This window comes from Dermacentor variabilis, chromosome 6 (assembly GCF_050947875.1).
Source record: "Dermacentor variabilis isolate Ectoservices chromosome 6, ASM5094787v1, whole genome shotgun sequence".
NCBI lineage: Eukaryota > Metazoa > Arthropoda > Arachnida > Ixodida > Ixodidae > Dermacentor > Dermacentor variabilis.
In genome coordinates, this window is record NC_134573.1 from 127,702,996 (window position 1) to 127,725,772 (window position 22,777).

The 22,777-nt window shown below is 45.2% G+C and overlaps 1 protein-coding gene across 1 annotated transcript in view; it reads left to right on the plus strand.

Moving 5' to 3' along the window:
* The window catches only part of LOC142585195 (transmembrane protein 135-like), a 50,355-nt gene extending 28,040 nt beyond the window's left edge, over positions 1-22,315 (plus strand). The window contains exons 3-13 of the mRNA XM_075695757.1: positions 7,721-7,813; positions 8,387-8,420; positions 8,523-8,588; positions 10,110-10,156; positions 10,367-10,408; positions 11,461-11,884; positions 13,664-13,828; positions 17,516-17,656; positions 18,983-19,081; positions 19,866-19,933; positions 21,805-22,315. Coding sequence (XP_075551872.1) covers positions 7,721-7,813; positions 8,387-8,420; positions 8,523-8,588; positions 10,110-10,156; positions 10,367-10,408; positions 11,461-11,884; positions 13,664-13,828; positions 17,516-17,656; positions 18,983-19,081; positions 19,866-19,933; positions 21,805-21,943 — 1,318 coding nt within the window. The 3' untranslated portion in view covers positions 21,944-22,315. The remainder of the gene's footprint in view (positions 1-7,720; positions 7,814-8,386; positions 8,421-8,522; positions 8,589-10,109; positions 10,157-10,366; positions 10,409-11,460; positions 11,885-13,663; positions 13,829-17,515; positions 17,657-18,982; positions 19,082-19,865; positions 19,934-21,804) is intronic.
* Positions 22,316-22,777: the final 462 nt, after the last annotated feature.

The following is a 22,777-nucleotide window of genomic DNA, read 5'->3' on the forward strand; positions in this document are numbered from 1 at the left end:
ACACTTGAATAAAAATTTTTTACGAAGGTTGTGTTTGATTTAAGTTCATTTAACTTCGCGCATAGTGTCCATAGCATACTACCAATTTTCGCTAACTTTTGTCTTGGTGGTTTTTATAGTTCTGGCGGAGCAGCGGGCTCAATTTTTCCCGGCTCGTTAGACACGCTCATAACACTGTAGAGTTCTTGCATGCGTAATTTATTGCGAGAGCCCTAATTGCATATCTATTTTGAACCTCACCTGCACATCACCCATTCAGTTGTCCTTGCAGTCACCAAACATAACGAAGCGGTCTCCTTTAGTTCAGTGAGGACACCAAACGAAACTAATGTATCACGCATGACAAAGTAAATAGAAAAAAATATGATGGTTCAATGGTTATTCGCATCGCTTCTAAATAAGCCAGAATCGTTTAAACTACGCGACTATGCACTTAGAAAAGCTATTCCTTCAAAGTATAAATATCTAAAACGCAGAGTTGTTCTTGGGACGTTGGGAACCTAGCTAACAGCAGCAGTGTGATACTTTCGAACACTTGCTTACAATTTTTTTAACCTTGTAGTTGATCAACACTCATTTACCATCGCACATAAACTTGGTGTATTGTTCCCCTTATGTTCGCAAATTATGACCTCAGTTGTAGTTGTAATTTGCCAGCACAGCCGTCTAAGTTTTACAAGTTTCGTAAAACAGACTAATAACGCTATGGAATACTTGCATACTACTACTACTAGAAAATGCGCATTTAACCCACCCATTTCGAACATTGCCTAGACATTGACCATACCTTGCTACTCCTTTTCCCCATATATAAACAAGATGCCTTGTTTAGCTTGCCGAGGACACTGGAGAAACAAACTACGAATCTCGTATGATGCATTGAAGCGTATGGAAAAACGGGGGTTTAATAAATATCCGCAACACTTGCTTTTAAAGCAGGAAAGTGAAAGTTTCGCAACGCATTGCGCTTAAAATTCTATCTATTTTCACGGGAATTCAACTGTCTCTCGTGCTGTTGTTTTAGGAGCCTGGGAAACATTTCGATTAGCGGCAGTATGACACCCTGGAACGCTTCAGTCAGTAACTTTCTACAAAGTCTGTAATGAACCTACACAATAAACAAATACCGATGGTCACATATAACATGGCTTCACACTTCGAATAAATATATACACCATGCCCCACATGTTTTACCGAGGATACCGGGGGAGAAAACTAAATGGCATCTGGAAGGCATAAAAATTAGTAGAAAGCGACTATTCAGTAACTGTCTTCAGAGCACATAAGCAACCCACAGAGTGCAAATTTTCAGTACACGTCACCAAAAAGTGGTCTTCATTTTTTCAAAATACGAAATATCTACTGTTTTTATCCTTGCCTGGAAACGCGTAATAGTGTAGGTATTATTTAAAAACAGCTTGAAAATTAAATCCTCAAAGTAGGAAGTGACACGTACCTTTAGAAAAAATTCAAGTCGGTGTTTTATTGGTAACCCGTCCCCAAATGCGTGCTAGGCTTCAACGTGCAGTGACAATCACAGCTAAGTATCTTCGGCGTCAAGGCCTCCGACTCTCAACAGAAAAATGTTCCGTGATTACATTCACGCGAAAACGAATGACCAGGTATCCGATAATTGTTAACGGCGTAGCGATACCTACGGTTACACACCACAGATTCCTTGGCTTAGTCATAGACCGGGGATTATCTTGGTCAAGACACGTCGCCGCACTGAAGTCAAAGCTGAAGAGTTTTGTTCACGTCCTTCGCGTCGTGGCAGCAACAAGATGGGGCCCCTCGGAGTCGTCATTACTCCAATTGTACCAAGCACTATTCGTAGAGTATATACGGTACAGCATGCCGGCGCTCTCAAGCATGGGACTTAGTTGTGTGCGCGCGCTGGAGAGCATTCAAGCTCAAGCATTGAGCACATGTTTGGGCCTCCCACGATGCACGTCAACCAATGGAACAATAGCGGAAGCTCGTGCTTGTCCTATTCGGGTGTACTTGCTCTGCGAGCCTCTTCGAATGTACCTTCGCGTGTTGACCCGACACAGGCACCATCCTCTGTCATCGCTCCCTACCACCCACCCAGGTTCCAGCTTTTCAAGGACTATATCGCGGCATCAGAGTGTTTTGCCGTCAGGATTTTCTCCCGACTGTATACCGAGAATACCCCCGTGGGTTCTGCCTAAACCTGTCGTTACATTGCAGATCCCTGGAATTACTAAAAAGTAATTCGTTGCATCTATTGGCCTCAGGCAACTCACCCTGTTGCACATTTCTACAGAGTACGGAGATACTGTACATGTGTATACCGATGGCTCTGTCACACCATATGCCTCCACTGCAGCCTTCGTCATTACACATATGATCATCGCTCGGCGGTTTAAACTAGACCGTAGCTCAGCATCAACTGCCGCAGAACTTGTTGCTATCCTGGAGGCACTTCGATTTCTCTCCGAAGAGCCTCCTCACGCATGGACGATATTCTGCGATTGCAAGCAAGCTCTGCAAACGATTGGCTGTGTCCTCAGACGGGGCCCGTATTATTCTATGGCTATAGAAATTACAGAGTATCTCGACCACGCAACTAGAAATGTCCACAACGTCACCTTTCAGTGGATACCATCACACTGTGGCGTGATGGGAACGAACAGGCAGACGCTGAAGCGAAAACTGCTTTAGATAATGCTTGTGAAGTACGCATTCCGTTCTCACGAACAGACACAAACGCCCTACTTCGTCGCGTGAACCGCAACTCTACGTTGGAACACTGGACCCAACCAGATCGACGACACAAGTGATTACACAAATGGGACCAAGAAATGAGATTTCGTATGCCTCACAAGTTCAAAAGAAACCACACGAGCATGGTGCACCGGATTCGGCTTGGTGTCGCATTCACCAGCCGTTATAGAAATATGATATGTGCCAGTGATACTAGCCCAAACTGTGAATGCTGTGAGGTGCCAGAAACACTTGAACATATATTTCCTGTGTGTCCCGCCTACGCGCAAGAACGACAGAAACTTGTCTCTTCCATAGCAAAGATCCATGAGAGACCGCTATCGGACGAGTTTCTTTTAGGTCCTTGGCCTAATGCAACCAGCGCAGCCCTGGTAACAAGAGCCGCTATAGCTTTTCTCCAAGCCACTGGGCTGGACGCATGGCTTTAGAGATGCCACAACTCTGTGAATTTGTATATACGCATCTCTTCCTTACACCATCATCATTCATCAGCCCTTTCCCTCCCCGTCCCTTTTCCCCAGAGTAGAGTAGCAGGCCAGAGCAAGTTATGGCTCAGGCCGACCTCTCTACCTTTCTGTAAATAAATTTCTCTCTCTTTTGAAATGGCTCTGCAGGTTAGACCAAGGTCATTTTCACGAGCATATCTACGATATTAGTTAAAATTAGTTAGTTAATTCGGGTTTAATGGCGCAAAAGCGACTAAGGCCATGCTGCGCCAGTCACAGGACAGTATAAAAACTATTGTTACTGTAGCATTAGCTGTGGTATCTTAAAGTCGATGTAGATAACCGGTTTCATCTAAAAACTCGAACAAGTTAGTGAATGGCACTAGTGGATCGTCGCCCAATATTAAGGCAGGGTGCAAAGGTGTATGTAAGTGATATAATTTTTTGAAATGTTTCCGCCTCTGTGTTTCAGTGTGTGGACATGATATGATGGTGTGGGTTACTGTAAGCGGTTCATGACATTTCTCGCATGTTGGTGGGTTTTCGTTTCGAAGTAAAAAATTGTGTGTTAGATGCGTGTGTCCAATTCGAAGTCGACATAGCATTACTTCATAGAACCGTTCTTGGTGAATGCATGATTTCCACTCGCGAAGCAGGGGTGTAGTCATATGTAACTTGTTATTTACGCACGAGTTCCGTTCTTGTTGCCATTTTGATGCTTGGGCCTTACGAACCGCTCGGATACTGTCTTTGTATGGAAGTGTTATGTGTGTTATGCTTTTTTTTGCGCTGCCATGGACGCGCTTCTATCTGCTGCTTCATTCCCTGGTATACCAACATGGCTTGGAACCCAGCAGAGTCGTATGGTTCCTTCGTATTTCTTGTTAAGTACTATGTTTAAGATATCGCCAAGCAGGGGTTCAGACGCGGAGTTTAAGTTTAGGGCTCTTAGAGCGCTTAACGAGTCGGTATAAATAATAGTATTCTTCTGCTTGTCTGAAGTAATTTTCTTAACTGCCATCCATATCGCATAAACTTCGGCGGTAAATACTGAAGAAAAATTATTTATCCGAATGCTATTTTCCCAATTTTTCGTCACGATCCCAACACCTACGTGTTCTTGTGTTTTAGAGCCGTCAGTGTAAAATTCAGTGTAATTTTTGTATTTTTCTTGAATAGCTCGGAACTCTTGTATTATGTGTTCTTGTGAAATGTCTTTTTTCTTTACATCTGTTAACGTCAAGTCACATAGTTGTGTAAAATTGCACCACGGGGGCAATCTTGGTGGCCTTTCGGCAACCTGCAGTGCTTCAGGAGGAATATCATAAGTCTGGCAGTATTGTTCGTGTCGTAAGATGAGTGGTCGAATCATGTTTGGTTTATTTGTGTAGCGTACTCGTGATTTGCACTGTGTTACGATGTTGTAGCATATATGTTGTGGTGATGACCAAATTCTCAATACATAGGAAAGTGTAAGTTGTGCTCTGCGGTGCTGTAATGAAGGCTCATTAGAGTCAACGTATAAACTTTGTACAGGCGATGTCCTGTAGGCACCACTTGCCAGTCGTAGGCCGAGATTATGAACTGGATCAAGTCGCTTAATGTAGGACTGCCTAGCTGAACCATAGACTACACTGCCGTAGTCGAGGATGCTACGTACAAGGGACCGGTATATACGTAGTAGACATGTTCGGTCAGATCCCCAGTGCTTATGTGATAAAACCTTGAGGATAGTTAGCGCTTTATTTGCTTTAATTTTAGTTGTGTTAATGTGGGACAGGAAGTTCAGTTTAGTGTCAAGCGTTACGCCTAGAAATTTATAGTGTTCTTTGACCGGCAGCGTTGTACCATGCAATGTGAGGCCTTGAGTGCAGTGTAACCCTCGCTTCTGCGAAAAGAGAACTGTAACAGTTTTGTGTGTTGAGAACCGGAAAATTAAATTATGGGGTTTTACGTGCCAAAACCACTTTCTGATTATGAGGCACGCAGTAGCGGAACACTCCGGAAAGTTAGAAGACCACCTGGGGCTCTTTAACGTGCACCTAAATCTAAGTACACGGGTGTTTTCGTGTTTCGCCCCCATCAAAATGCGGCCGCCGTGGCCGGGATTCGATCCTGCGACCTTGCATATCTGCGATAAGTCGTGATAACGCAATTAAATTCGACAGCTATACCTGTAAGAGGTTGATTAGATTTTCGATGATAAGATAGTGAGACTGCAACAGTATGTAGGCTATCTCTGGACAGATATAGATAGTTCCAGCATCTGATAATCCAATGATTTCATGCCGTAAGGCACACCAATCCTTGGGAGCGATTGATTATAATACTTTATCCGTACCTCTCCCTCAACCGCAGGTTAAATGTAGCAAGCTGATTCAAATACGGATATAGAGGTCCCAAAAAACTGGGCACGATGCAAGTTGCGCAAGCTGACATTCTTTATCGTGGGAACTGCCCAGCGCAAGGCGTTCTCCGCAACGCGAGCGTGTCCGCTATACAGAGCATACCGAGAAGGCACAAAAAACAATCCTCGCTGTCCAAGCAGAGGATGCGTAGTAAAGAAAAGCATTACTTATGTCGCGACTCTGCCTTTTCCTTATGACTTCTCTCTCTCTCTCTCTCTCTCTGTATCAAGAAAGAAAATTTAGCTTCAGCTGTACTTTTGTTGCACTGTATATCACGCAACCGAAAGCGGCCGCTTTCAAAAGGGGGGAGGTGGGGGTGGAGGCAAATAACTTAATTTGCCCCCCCCCCCTTTTGACACTGAAGGCAAGTGCCCCCTTGCCCCCCCCTTCACCCCCCCCCTCCGGTAGGTACGCCTATGACGGAGGTGACACATAATTTTGAACAAAGGTACGATCTCATTTGTTGTACTGATGGGTGGTCATCGTGACCGAAAGGTACGGTGCGCACACTTATTTATTGTCTTGATTAGTGGTCATCATTTCACTCGCAGCTGCAGTCTCATTCTTTGATAATGTCAAATCGATGCACGTACGATGCTGGGTGGTGGGTCGGGCCGGATCGGTGTGGCATCGCAAGGGCAACACGGAGCGTGCAAACCGCGCTCCCTTTCCGGTACCGACACATCCACTTTGAAATCACCGACAACTATAACAGGGATCAGAATCGCTTCGGACCTCCACCAACGTTTCCCCTGGGAAATAACTATTACCACGTGCATCGATTTGACATTATCAAAGAATGCGGTTGCAGTTGCGAGTGAAATGATGAACACCGATCAAGACAGCAAATGAGTGTGCGTACTGTACCTGCGGTGACACTACGACAGGGTAAGTGTCTTCGCAGCTAATTCACGCAAATTGAGTAGTCATGAACCATACGGGACTATGAGGCATTGCATTTTTTTCCTGCTTACGGCTGAGGGTATGAGCCATTGATGATGACAGTTTTCGACATGCTGTTCTGTATGTTGTATGCGTTATTAGAAATAATTTAAGCATTGTTCGCCTCACTTTGCTGAGTGCTTGTAGCCTCTGCCTTACGGGGCTATGAGCCATTGCATTTTTTGCTTGCTTACGGGAGCGTGAATGCTTACGGGGGTATGAACCATTGATTATGATAGTTTTTGTTCACGGAGAACAAAAATGCATGGAACCCTAGCCATATACAGCTTCGCTGTAAAATAACTCTTAACGAATACGCCAGCTACGCGGAACAAAGACGAGGGCAATTTATCACTTCTTTAATACAATTAAGTACAGTTGATTTCCCCTGTGTTGTCCTTGGTGTCTTTGTTTGTTGGCTTCCTTATGATATGATCAGGTACATATGGAACACAAACCGGCGCCAACATCCAACATGCTTATTCGCTTTTTTGAGACGACTATTTTAGGTCGATAAACAAATTAGGCCAAATAAAGTTCTGATAAAAAGAAAAGCGTATACGCGTAATCGGGCATCGCTTTATCAGAGGACGAACACGCAACGGCGAGGTGTATTCGCATACGGCTTTCAAGCTAAAATAAGGCCGTGTGTAAATTATCACCGGCACTAACGTTCCGCTTGCGCTTTCTGATGAAATCGTTGCATCACTGGCGACTAATAATTCGTACAGAAAGCGAAACCAGCGCTTAGTTCCCTTTACTCAGCAAGTAGTGCGCGCTGTCATACATAGCCCCTGAAAGCTGACCCCTATTTAATGTAGTAATTTAAGGCTGGGTTTCACAATAACTAAGAAGGTATGCGATCGCGAAATAAGGCCATGCATCTGACCTCGCCTCCCCCCCCCCCCAGCCTCCATTCTTTTCATCAGATATACACTTCCGGAGCCTATACAGCCTTCTCATTGCCTTCTCTACAATTTGAGCTGCGGTTCTTCTAAGCCGCACGTATTCCTGATTTTTATTTTATTTTTTGTTCTGTACGCTTTCTGTTTGATTCAAGACGTCCGTACACTTTGTTGTTATGTTTTTCGCCCCAGATTGCGTAACACGTTGCAACACCGGTCAGCAGCCGCTGAAAGGACGCTTTTGTTGGTTTTCTTTCTTCATTTCTCACAGGCGGCTGACAGGCCGGCTGCATCTGATGCAGTCCACGCTGCTGTGTGGATTTCTTTCTTCAGCCTGTGCCATCACGATCGAGCGACCGGCAAGGTAAAAACATTCCTCCGCTGCTATTAAACGTAAAAAAGCGTTTTATTTACTCTTTTTAATAACGCAATGTTACCTGCGTTACAGAGAAGTTGGAAAAACAGAAAATCAGGGAACAGTTTAAACGCAGCAGAACCTGAAAATAATTTCGTGCGTGCCCTGGGCTATACGGTAGATCGTATGCCACAAAAATATAAATAAATGAAACTGCAACTATGACGATACTGTGTCACTTTTCGAAGTGGCTTTTCGAAGCAAAGCGAGAAGAATACCGCTCTGCTTACGGTAAAAAATTATTCATCCTGTTCGGGAATAAGGGTTGCTCGTTTGAGTAGTTATCTGATAGCTTCGAAGTCACCAGGATGCTTCATTATAATTTTAATCGACATCACTGGAATGGGAAACGCAAGAAAGGCTAACTTCTAGAAGCATTGTTGCAATATGGAGCAGTCACCGTCGTTATTTGAGTGATTTCTTCGTGAATAGCCAAAGCAGGAGTTTATTGTAATTTTACCTTCGTAACTTCAATGCTAATTCACTGGGGTATGTTCCCTTTCTCTGCGCTCGTTCCCACAGGAGGTCAGTCCTGGCGCTGTACATGCTCAATTTGGTGAGTGCGAGCTGCACTTCCTCTGCAGCCGCGCATTAATTGTCTCCTGTATATGAAGCTTTACCTAACCAATGCCTTTAATTTTTTTTCTTCTTCTTTCAGGCTTCTGAAATTGTTTACCGTATGCTACGCAGCAGAGGAGTCGTCAGGGACGTACCCAACTTCGAGGTGAAACTGTTGTTCTGCAATGCTGTCGACACGATAACATCAATCAATCAATCAATCAATCAATCAATCAATCAATCAATCAATCAATCAATCAATCAATCAATCAATCAATCAATCAATCAATCAATCAGTCAATCAATCAATCAATCAATCAATCAAATAAGTCACTCAAACCAATCAATCAATTAAATAAGTCATTCAACTCAATCAATCAATTAAATAAGTCACTCAAACCAATCAATCAATTAAATAAGTCATTCAACTCAATCAATCAATTAAATAAGTCATTCAAACCAATCAATCAATTAAATAAGTCATTCAAACCAATCAATCAATTAAATAAGTCACTCAAACCAATCAACCAATGAAATTTTAGCTTTGGAGAGCGGAGGGCATAAGAACTCGAAAGCTCTAGAGCGCTTGAAAAGGCTTCCTAGCCCTGTACTGTTCAGCAGCACATATCACAACATCCATGGCGGCACACGTCTGTCCTGCTTGCAAAACATTGGCAAAATACATTCCGCAGGCGTGCAAAGTTAATATACTCGCTAGTTGCGTGGAAACACGCAGAGGAAAAATGTTCATTTACGAGAGCCAATAGATGCAACAGAATTAAGAAAACATTTTAGGTAACAAAAGCACTACATGTGGTAAAAGGTATGAAGTTCAGACCTAACTACGCGAAGTAACGTCAAGCGCTTCCAGTGCTGATTTGTTTAAAACAGAGGGTAGCATTTTAGCATTTGGGCAGTGTAATTTCCTTATCTATTTCTGAGAAACAGCCTACTTGCACAGCGAGTTGCGTCGGTTTAAGTCTCGCGCGTATTTTAATGACCTGTTCTCAATATGAAGAACAAGCGAAGAAAGTTCGGTTTGCAAATTTTATAAGCATCGCGTTTTGCTACGCTCCATAATTCTCTTAAATCTCACTCGTAGAAAATTTTTAAACTGTAAAACTTTCTATAAATGGGCTTAAAACTGTTAATGTCTGACGTAATGCCATTTACGTAATTGTTGTGACTATATCGCGGCGCACTACAATAAAGCATGGCTGCGCCCTAGAACACTAGCCAGGTAACTAACGAGCGAGCATACAATCTAACTAAATAATTTACTAATAACTAACTACTTCCTCGAAGGTGTTTTGGCATTAACCATATGAGTAGGGAGTTCAATTATTGCGCAGTCGCTAAGATCAACAGGATGTCGGCCTAGTCCACTATTGTAAATAGACAGTTCACCTGCTGAGTTTTTCATTCTGCAGCCAGTTGCATAGAAATCAACGTTGCCGAAAAATGCACGTTGTGTTTCTCGCGCTTGAGAGGATGAAAAAAAGTGTACACTTAATGAGAAGCAAAACACGTTACCTGTCGATAAATTTGACTGACAAGAGCAAAAATTGTCCTTCAAATTTGATGCCAGGGCTGCTTACTACATTGGGTGCCTGAGTATCGTCGTTGTCTTCGATTTGAAATTATCTCCTTGTTTCTTATTCCGCCATAACTTTTGTTTCCTCCATAGGTGGCGATGTTCGCACTCAGCCTTGGAGGATATATTTATTATGCAAGGTACGCATGGATTTCATTGCATGCAATTTTGATTAAATTAAATTTTTAAGCTTCGATGATTTGTTGGTTTGATGGGATAAAGCGAAGCAAATAATTGAAACAACAATTAGCATATTGAATACTGTTGTTTAAGTTTGACATATTGCCCCTCCCCATCCCGCCCCCCTTCCTAAACACGGTTGAGCTACAGTGTGTTTGTTCTCATTACAGGAAAAATGGCCATTTCAATGATATCGTGCCACTTGTTTTGAGGTAAGACATCTGTAAGCATTCATTTCGCAATGTAAGCCATTAACAATATATATGTTTTATTTAAATATATATGTTGAACGCCGTATTCATATAACTATAACCATAGCCGTATAAATGTTTACTGATGTAAACAGCTATACCGCAAGGCAAGCTTCACGAGAAAACAAAAAAAGAAAGCTCATTAACAATGCGACTTGTGCAACAGCCAAGCTAGTATCCAGACGCGCAAAAACGCTGAAGCATTGTGCATACTGTATGTCTCGCGGTCTGTCTTTGCTCTTCTACAAACTATACGCAGAGCCTAGCTTGAACGCATACGTTTTAGTGGTACTGTTTCGCTGGAGCACCAGGACTAATCTATACGAACAGCAACGCTTTTTGCGACATCATGTGACTCTACAGTGTGTTCAAGCACATTGCATATGCTGGCGCATCTGCTAGCGCGCACAGATGTTTCCGCAGCGACAGATGCTTCCTGATACTATGGCTTTTCCGGCCAAGAGTGCGTCACGTGCGATAGTGAAACGTTTGGATACGTTTTGGTTGAACACGGCGCCACATCATGTCTCCGCCAGCTCCGCTTTCTTCCCTGCTTCGTTCGCGGTTAAACGGTAACACTGAATCGTGTACGTTCAGCCTAGAGCTGTTTAATGGTGTTCCCGACTAGCCTCAAAAGTTGTTTGTGCAAACGCGCGTGTGCTTGCATAACTGCCTAAATACCAGTCGTCGAAGTTGGCTTCACCACAAGAATAGTTTTTGTGCGGAGAAGGAAACTTCTCGGAGTTGCTTCGCATTGCACTTCGCGTACTGAAAATACCTTTGTGCTTGCGTGTGTGCGGTAAGTTGTAAGCGATGCCGTAGACGGATGGGAGTACATAATACAACGAAACTATGGTTTGCATGCAGACGTTTCTTCATTCCGCGCCAGTCGGAACAAAACTGCGGCGACACAGAATCAAAACCTGCAGACTTACTGCAGCACAGAGCCATCGCCGCCCGACCCATTTTGGCGGGTCAAATCAAACCGCCTCTTTTCTTCCTGTCCTCGGCAGGCACCTGATCGGAAAAGAGGAGCTCGTCGGCTACGCCCAACTAGAGGCGAAGCTGGCTCTCAAGGAAGCCGAGCTCCTCAAGGCGCCCGGAGACGTCGACAAGCTGGTCCGATTGTGCGACGTCACGCCAATCACCGAGGCGCCTCCCTTGATCACGTGCAACGGCAACGGACACGCGTACGCAAACAAAGTGGGAGGTAAATTAAGGTGCCCGACCGTCGCGGTCAATGGCACGGTCAAGCACGACGCACCGCGGGCCAAATGTTTGTTGCCGTTGAACGGAGTCGCCAACGGGGGGCTCCTCGATCAGTGTGCGTGCGACCACGGAAGCGCTCTGCGGGTGCTGGGCAGTGCGTTCCGGCTACTGCGGGAACGCCACTGCACCTGCAGACACCAGTACAGCTGCCTGGCCAATTTCTTCAAGGTGAGTGTCGTGCCGGTTTATCGTGTAGCCAAAGTTCGACGAACGCTCGTCTAGACAGGACTGTCGCGACTTGTGATCACGTGACGAACGCACTCGCGACGCACGTGCTGTCACGCCAGAGACATTGCACGACGTGCCATTGAGACTGCTTTTCAAATCTTTTTTTTTTTTGTCATTGTTATTCAGGGTTCCCTGTTGTAGGTCCTGCTTCTCGGAGTGCGCAATCCTCTTCCAAGACACTTTTTCCCCCTTCCATGTATTAAGAAAAAGAACCATTCTTGTAAAATGAAACATTTCTTCAATCGATTATTCATCTGCTGCATAGACAGCCTTGTGAACAAGGAACCTATATGGATTCCAAGACTTCATTTTTGAACTTTTTATTTGGTCAGTGGCTAAATATAAGTTAAGTATTTTTGTCAAAAGCTTTCAAATGGTTGTAAATTGAGCTTCTTGCGTATTCGCGTGAATAAGTAGGGTCAGTGTGAGAAAATTGGACAACACCGGGCAACACGAACGAACGCTACGTTCTTGAGGCAGGGTCTCGTGCCAATCTATCGCGTTGAAGTTTTCAATTTTAATGAACGTCTGTAATTAAAACAAGCCATTGCTGAAGGATGATAATTGTACTGTGCGTTCTTATTGATACCTAGTTATATATCAACAGAATAGGACTGTGAGCGTATGCATGTTGGAGGGAAGGCGGGATAAAGTTTCTTACCAATACGTTCTCGCCTATAGTGGACAAGTGAAGGGATGCAGTATGACGTGCAGCTTCGAATTTGCTTTTTTGCCTACCAAGTAAGCAATAATATAAAGACCGAAAGCACAATGACTGATGTTTTCGCATTAATCTTGCATTAAAGTACAGTCGATAATGAAATCCGTGACGTCATGTATTGTAGAAAAAAAAGTTGACTCTTTAACCTACCGTCTACTGCAGTGAATGGCTGGACGATGGCAGTTCATTGAGTTTTGTAGCACTGTGCTATCTTTGTAGCACTCGGTTACAGTGAGGCGGATGCGAATAATTTCTTCGCGTGATGCTACCTGTATACCTTGCATACTTCTGCAAAACTTATTGCAATAGCAATTATATGGACACTCCAAGATAATTTTGCCGTCGCCGTGAGGTTCCATATATATTTAGGTACACGTATGCTATATGCCTCGCTATGCTATGTGACATGCCGCATATGCTGGTTATATTGTCACACCATTCTATCACTAAAGTTGCTCATACGAGGTCTTGCATTCTTAACAAAATTATTCCTCAGAATCTTATAGAACAGTAGCCTACAAACTAATCTCATGAAACAAAACACCGACAGTGCACGTCTTTCATCTTAAGTCTTCTCAGACTTAAATATTAAATGTGCGAAACAATAACGGAGCTCGAACCTGGAAATTATGTAAATTTATTGGCGCGGCTGTGCACTACATCCGGGATCGGCTCAGAAAACAGATTTGAAACATACCCGATGCTGTGAAGTGGTGGTAAAGTCGCTAAGAAAGATGTTAGCGTTAATTAATAAACATAAATTGACCGATGGCAGGATTCAAACAGAGGACCTCTATAGCACAACAGCTCGTCTTTACTTAGCTTACGTTCACTTCAATTCATACTGCCACTAAAGCTACGAGTCTCCTCACACTTCGTGTATTATTCTAACGTGTTGCTATCGCATTCGTTGCTACGCCCAAATGGCGAAACTGCGATATTTTTGCTCTTGGAGTATTTCTTTCTCGACGTGTGATGGGGGTACTTGCTTCCTGCAGGTAGCTTTAAAGTTCGGCACCGTTGGATGGGCAGCCGGCGTCGGCTTCAGCGTGCTCAAGGGATACCGCAGGATACGAATACGACAGCTTCTCTCCGGACTGCTTCTAGGCCCGATGGCGCTCCGGACGGGGTGCTTTCTCGGCGGACTGACGGGACTTTACAGCGTGAGTACACGCCTTTGTAGTATTATGGTGTTTTACGGCGCTCATGATTAATAATATTCCCTCTTTAATGCGATAGGCACCAGCCGCATTAGAGAGAGGAATCGTCATTATTTGGGTTTCTCTAATCGTAACGCCAGACAAGTGGCATGTGCACGACGTTGTTGCGAATACGCGTCGTCAACGCATTTGAACGGACCCATTTCACGACAAGCAGTTTCACAACGCCGCCACTGCCATAAAGGATGTCGGTTATTGTATTCCGTAGCGGGCTGCAAGGCACCCACGGTAATATGGTGTTTCTTTTTTTGCCGTGACAAACCGACTTACCTCTTGAGACGAGAAGCCGGGAAAGTGAAGATAAAAAGATTTTTAACGTTGAGGAGGTACACCCCCAACTCTCCCGATAATTCTCTTTAAAAAATTAAAAAGAAACAATTTCACTGCCCCGTCATTCTGCTCAACGTGGCCTTGAACTAAAATACATCGACAAATCTGCCAGAAATTCTGTCATCATAACGCCTGCAGGGCCAGTGCGCATGCGGTCTGAACGCAGTGAGATAGGTCTGTTTGCCCTTGTGTCCAACGTACCAGCTTACACACAAGCACGCAGTATGCGAGCTCGAGAGGCACGCTAATTTTATTGCGATAGCAATTATATGGGCACTCCAGGCGCATTTCTGCCGCGGGCATCAGCGTGATGTTCCGTAAAGTCCGAGTGCAATAACATCGTTGCCGCGCGAGTGAAAGCGTACGATGTTGAGCCGACGATGGTGGCTCAATCTCGCGCGCGCAAGGGAGGAAAGCGGGGTCGTGGCGCGCGGCCTTCTTAACGCGCGAGGCACCGGGAGTGGGGGGATGGAGGAGGGGGAGGGGGCATGCTACTCCGGTGGCGGCTGCGTAAGGCTCGGCAGCGCGGGCCCATCTTGAAAGTGATCTGCGATGGGCACAGAGTGCGCCGAGTGCTGATAGCTTCGAGTGCGCTGTGTTCTCGCTGCTTAGTTCGCGTTGAAACGAAAGGCAGCACGAAGGTCGATTCGCTCGCTGTTGCTTCCACGTGTTGACAGCGAGTGTGCGCGGTCATCAAGTGAGATGTGTTCATGTTTGCATGTGCGCTCGTGACACAGTGACACCGCGCTTGTTAATTTAGCGAGTAAGCTAATGTTTACCAAGTTTATACGGCCGATAAAGCTACTATCCTTAGTTCGTATAGCTATCTACTAATTTGGCACCGCAATCTTTGCTTCGCCTTTCCTGCGAAACTGCGACCTTTTATTCTTCCGGCGGCACATAATTGAATATCAAAATGCAGGACTGAGGTTATCTCAACCTGACTTGATTGCAGGACCTTACGAATTGGCGTCGCCAAGCAGTAGGAACCTGAAGGTTTCTGTGGACCCTTATTTCTGAAATCACAGATCGTTCCACTTTGCTTTCGCACACTCCCTAGGCATTTTACTGACCGGCCACTGATAGTTGTAGTGTATATATATATATATATATATATATATATATATATATATATATATATATATATATATATATATAAAGCACGAACGTCGCAGCTGTTTTATTTCCGCAACGGCTTGCGCCTTATATGTACGCAGATGAAACAAAAATGATGTTTCACCTATTACACGAAGTCGCAGCATTACCACTTGTACAAGTGATAGTCTTGAGAATGCAGTAAGGAACAGGACGGCAGCGTTCTTGCGTTTTCGCTAGTGTAATAGAGCAAGTACGTTCTAGAAAATCTAGTGACAACACATCCAACTAACAAGAGAGTGCAAGAGGAGCATTTATTTCTAAGATTTCATTCCCTGCGGCTAGAAAACTAGCATAATATATACATATTCAAGGCAGGTAAGAGGGTTCGTTTCTCTTTTCAGAGCTTTCGAGAAATAAATGCGCGGGGCAACGGGAAGCCGGCTATATATGTCTCGGAATCGGCTGCGGTCATGCGGGTAATGGGTTAGTTTCTTTCGACGAAGGATGAACTTCGTGCGCGTGCCGAGCACATTGCGCACAACAGGGAAGCAGTCTCGCGGCGCGCACGCGCACAGCGGCTCATTAGGCACTCAAGGACGTTCCTCACGCATTCCGCGGAGGGGTCTGCCTTTTCCTCGCCGTCGTCCCCTCAGAGAACAATTCGCTGCCTCACGCATTTCTTTCTTTCTTTCTTTCTTTCTTTCTTTCTTTCTTTCTTTCTTTCTTTCTTTCTTTCTTTCTTTCTTTCTTTCTTTCTTTCTTTCTTTCTTTCTTTCTACTGGAGCGTGCAGCGGTGCAAGACAAACCCACGCTACGCGCATCCTACACCTGCGTTATTTTGTGTGTTGTGTGCATGATGACGCCCGGTATTACTGTGTGCCAGTGATCACTCGACCTTGGCGGCCGCAATGATGTGAGGACGGAATAAAAAAAAATAAAGGAAGGAAAGCATCTGGGCACTGCACGCAAGTAGCACTTAAGACGGAAACAATGTGAGCCCATTGTGTAGAGCCAACGTGATCAAATGTAGGTCAAATATGGCTGAACGTTAGACCATCCTTGGCCTTCGTTCCTGTGTGAATTTCAGTCCCATATATATAGACCATCCGGTCGAAAATCAGCTTATCAAAACTCCACCCTATATACGGCGTTTCTCTTAGCTAGATCATTTATAAGACGCCGCATAATAGTTTATCAAATACTTATAAAAATAATAAAAACGCCGAATATTCTCCGGAGAACTTATACGAAAAGGTGTCTGTAGAAATGTGCGTTCTATGCGGTTACAGGTGCTGCTGCGATAACGCTTTTACGCTGGCCCCGTCTGAGCCATACAAAAAAGCGAGCATAACTACGTTGGCAGTATCTGTGCAACTTTTTTTTTTTAGCTTTACCTTCGTTGTAGCCTCCTCCCCTTCTCTTCGTACTCTCACGCATTTTCGGCCGCAGAGAGTTGCATTCCCTGATTATCAATTCTCGAATGTGGGTTGGCACACAAGCACGCGCACACAGATATAATGAAAGAAGTACAGGTGTCTGGCCTTCATCATGGGTACGGTTGCAAGCACCCAGATCTCAATTTATAAATTTTCTCTGTAAGAGTGTAATAAAACATAATAATAAAAAAGAAGACATAGGTAGCCTATGACTACAAATACGGGTACATTCACTCAAGTAAAAAAAAAAAAAAAGCATAGGTAGTCTGTGAATACCATCTACACGTACATTCATTTTGATTTTATATTTTTCACGCCACTCCCTTGCAGACACCACTGAATGTACGCGTGCTTGTATTCATAGGCTACCTACGCTTTGCTTTTTTTTTTATTTCTTTACTTGAGCGAACGTGCGCGTGTTGGTATTTAAGGTGCCACTGAACGTACGCGTGTTTCTACGAATGTACGAATGCACCCATGCTCTTTCTTCTTCCTTTTTTCCCGCTCTTACGGAGAAAGTGTGAGAAAGCTCTTGCTCCTTGCAATCGCACTCATGATGAAGGCCGGACCCCGGCCAATACGTCGAAATTAAATGTTTGTTCTTGCTTTCTTTTGCGTGCGCCTGCTGACTTCTTTACATTTATTAAACACCGGATCCGAAGAACTACTTCCTTCGTATATATATATATATATATATATATATATATATATACAGTATGGCAAACCCCCCCCCCCCACTTTATACCTTCTCTCTCCACTATTACAGCTGAGCAGTTGCCTGCTTCGCTGGTTGAGCGGCGGCCAACGTGACTGGCACGGCCTGGTGGCCGGCACCGCGGGTGGACTCGCGTGCGCCGTCTGCCCCAGCTCCTACGTCTCCCTCTACCTGCTCTGGAAGCTCATCGAGGTCGGTGCCACTATGTGCTCTGTACTACATCACTGCTTGGCGCTGGGCTAGTAGGCTCGTGGCTGTCGTCGTGTATCAGAAACGCGAAGCAATGCGAAATGCGACTATATATACATGGGACCGTAAAGAGCGTATACCGTCCAGGGAATCGAACCCTCCTTGCGCTCCTTTGCTGTCCTGAAACATTTTGTATTGTTTCGCGTCCTATCACACGGCTACACTGTATATTTTGTGCACTATAGTGCAGAGTGGTTCGACATGAAAGTAAGCGTATATTCGGTGCAGCACTGTGAAGCAACGATTACCGCATGCTGGAGCGTTATCTCAGACACCGTTCAGTCGCTAATTGACGAAAGTAGCAACTTTAAATGGCAGTGTGAATGCTCACGCCGTCCGTTTGTTTAGTCCTTCGGCTCGTGGACATTTGCCGCAGCACACAAATTTTTTTTTGCGAGCGATTTTCGAAGCACGCGGTTTCCCTCACTACTACGGTTGGTTCTATTGCCGATATAGTAGCCTAGCTGTAAAACCCCAGCGATGAAACTTTCTTGTGTTCAGGAAGACGGCCCGCATCGTACAATAGCGGGTACGTGAGTGCGCTTGCGTATCCATCCAATGTTCATCGTGTTTTATACTGACTGCATGTACATGCGCAGTTGAACATTGCAATGTTCTCAGCAAGGCGAAGTAGACATACACGAATTTTTTCTTTTTCTTTCTCGTAGCAAGCTCTCGTATCAACATTTGACGCCCCCTGAAGTGCGTCTAAACGGACTTTCACTGTATTAACGATACATGAAGCGGTGTGATACGTAAGTAAACAGGTGTGGTCACCCGTGGGGGCAAGCTAGCGGATCATAAATTCCACGATTGATCCGATTTTCTTTTCCGCAAATGAATGTAACATGACACTGAGGATGCAGTCCGAACTTTGCATTTCGAAATTTCTCGTAGCACTTGTCAGTTTTTTTTCAAGCCAAGTTTATTTCCAACAACACCGAGTCGGAGGTTCTTGGGCGAAAAGATGTCGCAGACATCTTTTCAGTTTCAGTTTGTGCGTCCGAATTACGAATAAGTTCGCTTTTAATCGGCGTGCCTGTAGTCGGTAAATATTTGCGCGGCCGTTGCATCACCTTTCTGGAACAAATGTTTTGATCTCGTAAGGGTGCTGTCGTGTCGACGATCGTTCGTACATAGTCCATCCTGAATTCCCCTGCTCGGGATTCCCACCGACCGAGCAGATATTGCTGTAGTTTCTGGTGTATTTCTAGTGCCAGTTTTCTGGTGCATCACACTCGCGCTGAAACGCATTTCTGTTTCCCGCAGCTCGTCTACCTGAAGAGCGCGGAGCAACAGCTTGTTCCCAAGTTCGAAGGAGCTGCCGTGTGGCTCTATGCTGTGTGCACGAGCATCATGCTCTACGTCGTGAGTGGGCCTCGTGCACTAATCTCCCTCGGCAGTGCACGCGTGACAGCTTCAACAGCTTTTCAAACATTGTGTTCGTTCGGTAGTGCGCCTCACACTGAACAAACTTATTGAGCCACATTCCAAGTCGGAGTCTAACCGGCGTCTATATAAACACATTCGCATGTTTCTTTTAAAATTTTATTATCAGAAATTAAGAATCAGTTTATTAAAGCCCCCAATAAAACAATTACAATCAGTATATTGTGCAGAAGAGTGGGCCGTAATAAGCGATTTAATCAGCACCCTCAACAGGAATTATGTGCTTAGATAGCGCAAGAAGAAGAAGAAGAAACATTATTAAAGAATAGTTCGGCAGTTTTTGTTGTGGTGGCCTCAGGAGGCGGCTCGAAGTCCTTGGACTCGGGCGGCATCTTCGCAAGATATAAAAATATATTGTGATCCACGCATTTAATGCGTTAATGCTAGTCATTGCAAACGCAAAAACCAAACAGAATATAATTATTGCGAAAGAAAAGTTCCCACAGAGATTATTTGAAAGGCACGAATGATGAATATTTTAACATGTAATGTAAATCATCTATGATCGTCATTCGTAGAAATGAAGAGCCAACTCTCGGTATTTCCAATTGTGAATCCGGTCATACCGATCGAAACAAACGAGTTTCACAGATGGTACGAAGTTGCAGGAAGCATACATTGCATTGCGCGTGTAAGTGTACATACGTGAACGACCAGGCGATCTGAAAGCGTATCTGTTAAAGGTGTGATTCTTGCAACGCAGGCGATCTTGGAGCCCCACAACTTGAGGCCGCAGTACCGCAAGTTCCTGGACGACATATCGGGAAGGCTGTACGTATATACGCTGAGAAAGTCGCAACCCAGCTATAAGATGAACATATTTAAAACAATCTGTATTCCAGAAAATCCTCGACGTGAGGCACTGAGTTGTCGCGTTGCAGCTTTTATGGCCTGTGGCGTCACTTTTTTTGCGGTGAAAACGATGTTTAACAGCACCTTAAGATATGCGAAGTAGCTTTCTGCGGCACCACGTGTATGTTGTGGCAGCGCTTGGGCGACATATTTAATTTAGTCACGAGAATAAGCAAATGAAAAAGAAAGGGTCAGCCTGGCGGCATTTGATAAGCGTTCAAAAAGTCCTTGCAACGATGCCACCGCTGCCGCAATTTGCATGCCAGATATATTGAGAACGGCACGTACAAGCTCCCATGCGACGGCGACCTGCACCGAGCAGTGCACTGTTTCGGCGTGACAGTTTCAAGGCTGAAAGAGGTCCGAAGCGTAAAGCGGTGATTCTACTTGACGTACGAATGTATATTCTTACGCGTTCTTATATGTATTTGCAGAGTGGTCGACGTGATCTTTCCGCCCTGCGCAAACGTGTCTATAGTGCGGTTACCCAAATTTCGCCACAGTGTGACAGCTGTCTTACCTCGGCCGTGAAACGAAAGCACCGGAGCCGGGTGGCATATGCCTCACGTATTACAGCGGCATCCGCACGTCCCCATGCCACGCGGTAACCGCGCTGTTACGGTGGCGCAAATGTATGCCAACTAATAGTGTCTATACGTCAAAGGGGAATTTTCGCATCTTTTTCTTTCTTTAAGTAGAGATATATGAACGAAATTTGAAGTATGCACCATCTTGGGCACTACAAATTTAGGCAGACATTCGCGAAGCACATTCTAAATTTTGAAATTCGCTGTAATTGAGCACGTCGTCTCGAAATGTCGGGTCTATAGCGTTATACTGTTTCCTCTGCGCGCCTGTTTTGGCATTGCCGACGGTCACGCGAAGCCGTTCTTTCGGCGACGTGGTATTTATCGCCGATTTAAAGTTATTGCTACGTTTTTTTGTACAAACATTGTACACTCCGTGAGATCGCAGGTTGAGTCGGAAATCGCGTTCAGCGATTTCAGATTAAGCGAGTCACCTGTTTTTGAAACGTTTCAAATAGCAAAGTTAATGCGTACATGCGATTAGCGTCCTTTGGGTACTTCACGAAAATTTCCACCGGCGGAGGGTGTGCGGGCTGCAGCTATATATAGAGTGCCTCGAAGTCCTCCTCCCCCGCCCGCTTGCTTCCCGCCAACCTAGGTCACGGTAATGGGTAGCGCATCGGGCTGCTGTGCAAAGCGATCGGGATTCGAAACCTACAGTTAAACCAACATGGGTTACTGGGTATGTCCCGCTGTTCAATGAACCCCTTTGATGCCACATTGGAACGCGAGGTAAGTTCCACTTGGTGTGCGCCGCTCTTCAATGAACCTCTATGACGGCAACATGAGTAACTGTGTATGTGTCACTGCGTATGTGCCGTTGTTTTGTGACGAAAAGACCCTTTGAAATTTCCTTCAGTGCTTGGCGAAATCGAACCCACGCAACGCGCGAACTTTGCGGCGCCGTCGCTAGATGGCGAAGCGTGTGCAGTGAAAAATAGGGTGCCTCGAGGTAGCGTACGACGCGCTACGTCGAGGCACCCTATAGTGAAAAGCATGAGAGAGGAGCCCACGTTGCATGCACGTTAATTTCGGCGTTAGTAATACGGCGTCGGCAATATGGTATTGCTTCCATGCTAATCGCATTAACGTCCTCATTCGTCGCGAGATGGGTTCTGTCGGAATTCCCTTCTATAGCTTTCAACTTTCCCGTAAAAAGAAAGCGAACTTCCGTGTGTGGAACGCGATTGCCTCTCGACGCAGGATGTCCCAGATCAACCGGTTCCCCCTGGATATGCTGGGCCTGCACTCGTCGCAGGCCTTCCCGAATTATTTCCCGCTCAACCTGGACCGCAGACACATCACCAGGCAGTACCTGGAGCACGTCCTGATCTGGTCGTGAAGGCGCCCTGCGCGGCTTCACGCCCACCTGGCCCGATCCCTTGCCTGGCTCAACATTTATGCACTCGTTCAGTCCTCGGAGAACAGAAAATATGAAAATGAGAGGCCAAAATCAAATTACAGGGGACGTTCCTCTTTCTCTGTCAGCGTTCGCGGTCGTTGTGCTCCGATAGCCTCTATAGTACGTTCAACAGAACGCTGGAACCGAGATTGCGTACCACACTCGGAGATGCGCGGTTTCCAGGCTGATGTACGAGGCGCTTGTTAATAGTTCCTGTGATAACTTCACGTTCACTTTGTCGCTCATCCCACATCGTGTTCTACACAGTCACTTGTATAGTGAGTATGTTCAATAAAATTTTATACATTGATACCACCTGCTCTTGTATAATGTTGGCTTCCGGGGAATTCGAAGGGTCAGGGACACCAAATTTTCGAGTTTGATTTTATGCGTAGCACATTAAACCGCATACACGTGTCCCACAGCAAGTTGATAACATTTCAGCGTATTTGTGTCGGTAGAAACCATTGTACCTGTTTTTTTCTTTAATATTGCAGTTGAGCCGTATCAGGCGAAACTGACGAGTGACGAAATGAAAGTGCGTGGTTTCGTTCTCGCGTGGGCGTCTTGGCAATCAGCCCGCTCTAGCTTGCGCGGGCGATCTCTAATTTGTGCTATTTTGTATCGCACCAGTGATATTGTGGGCACAATGAGACCGCAGCGCCCTGGCGGCCCCATAGGAGGCCAGAGCGTGCGGCAGCCATGGAGGAGCTCAGCACGGTACGCACATCGTTTCTTTCGGAGCATGACGACACAGCAGTGGGACCCACTGCT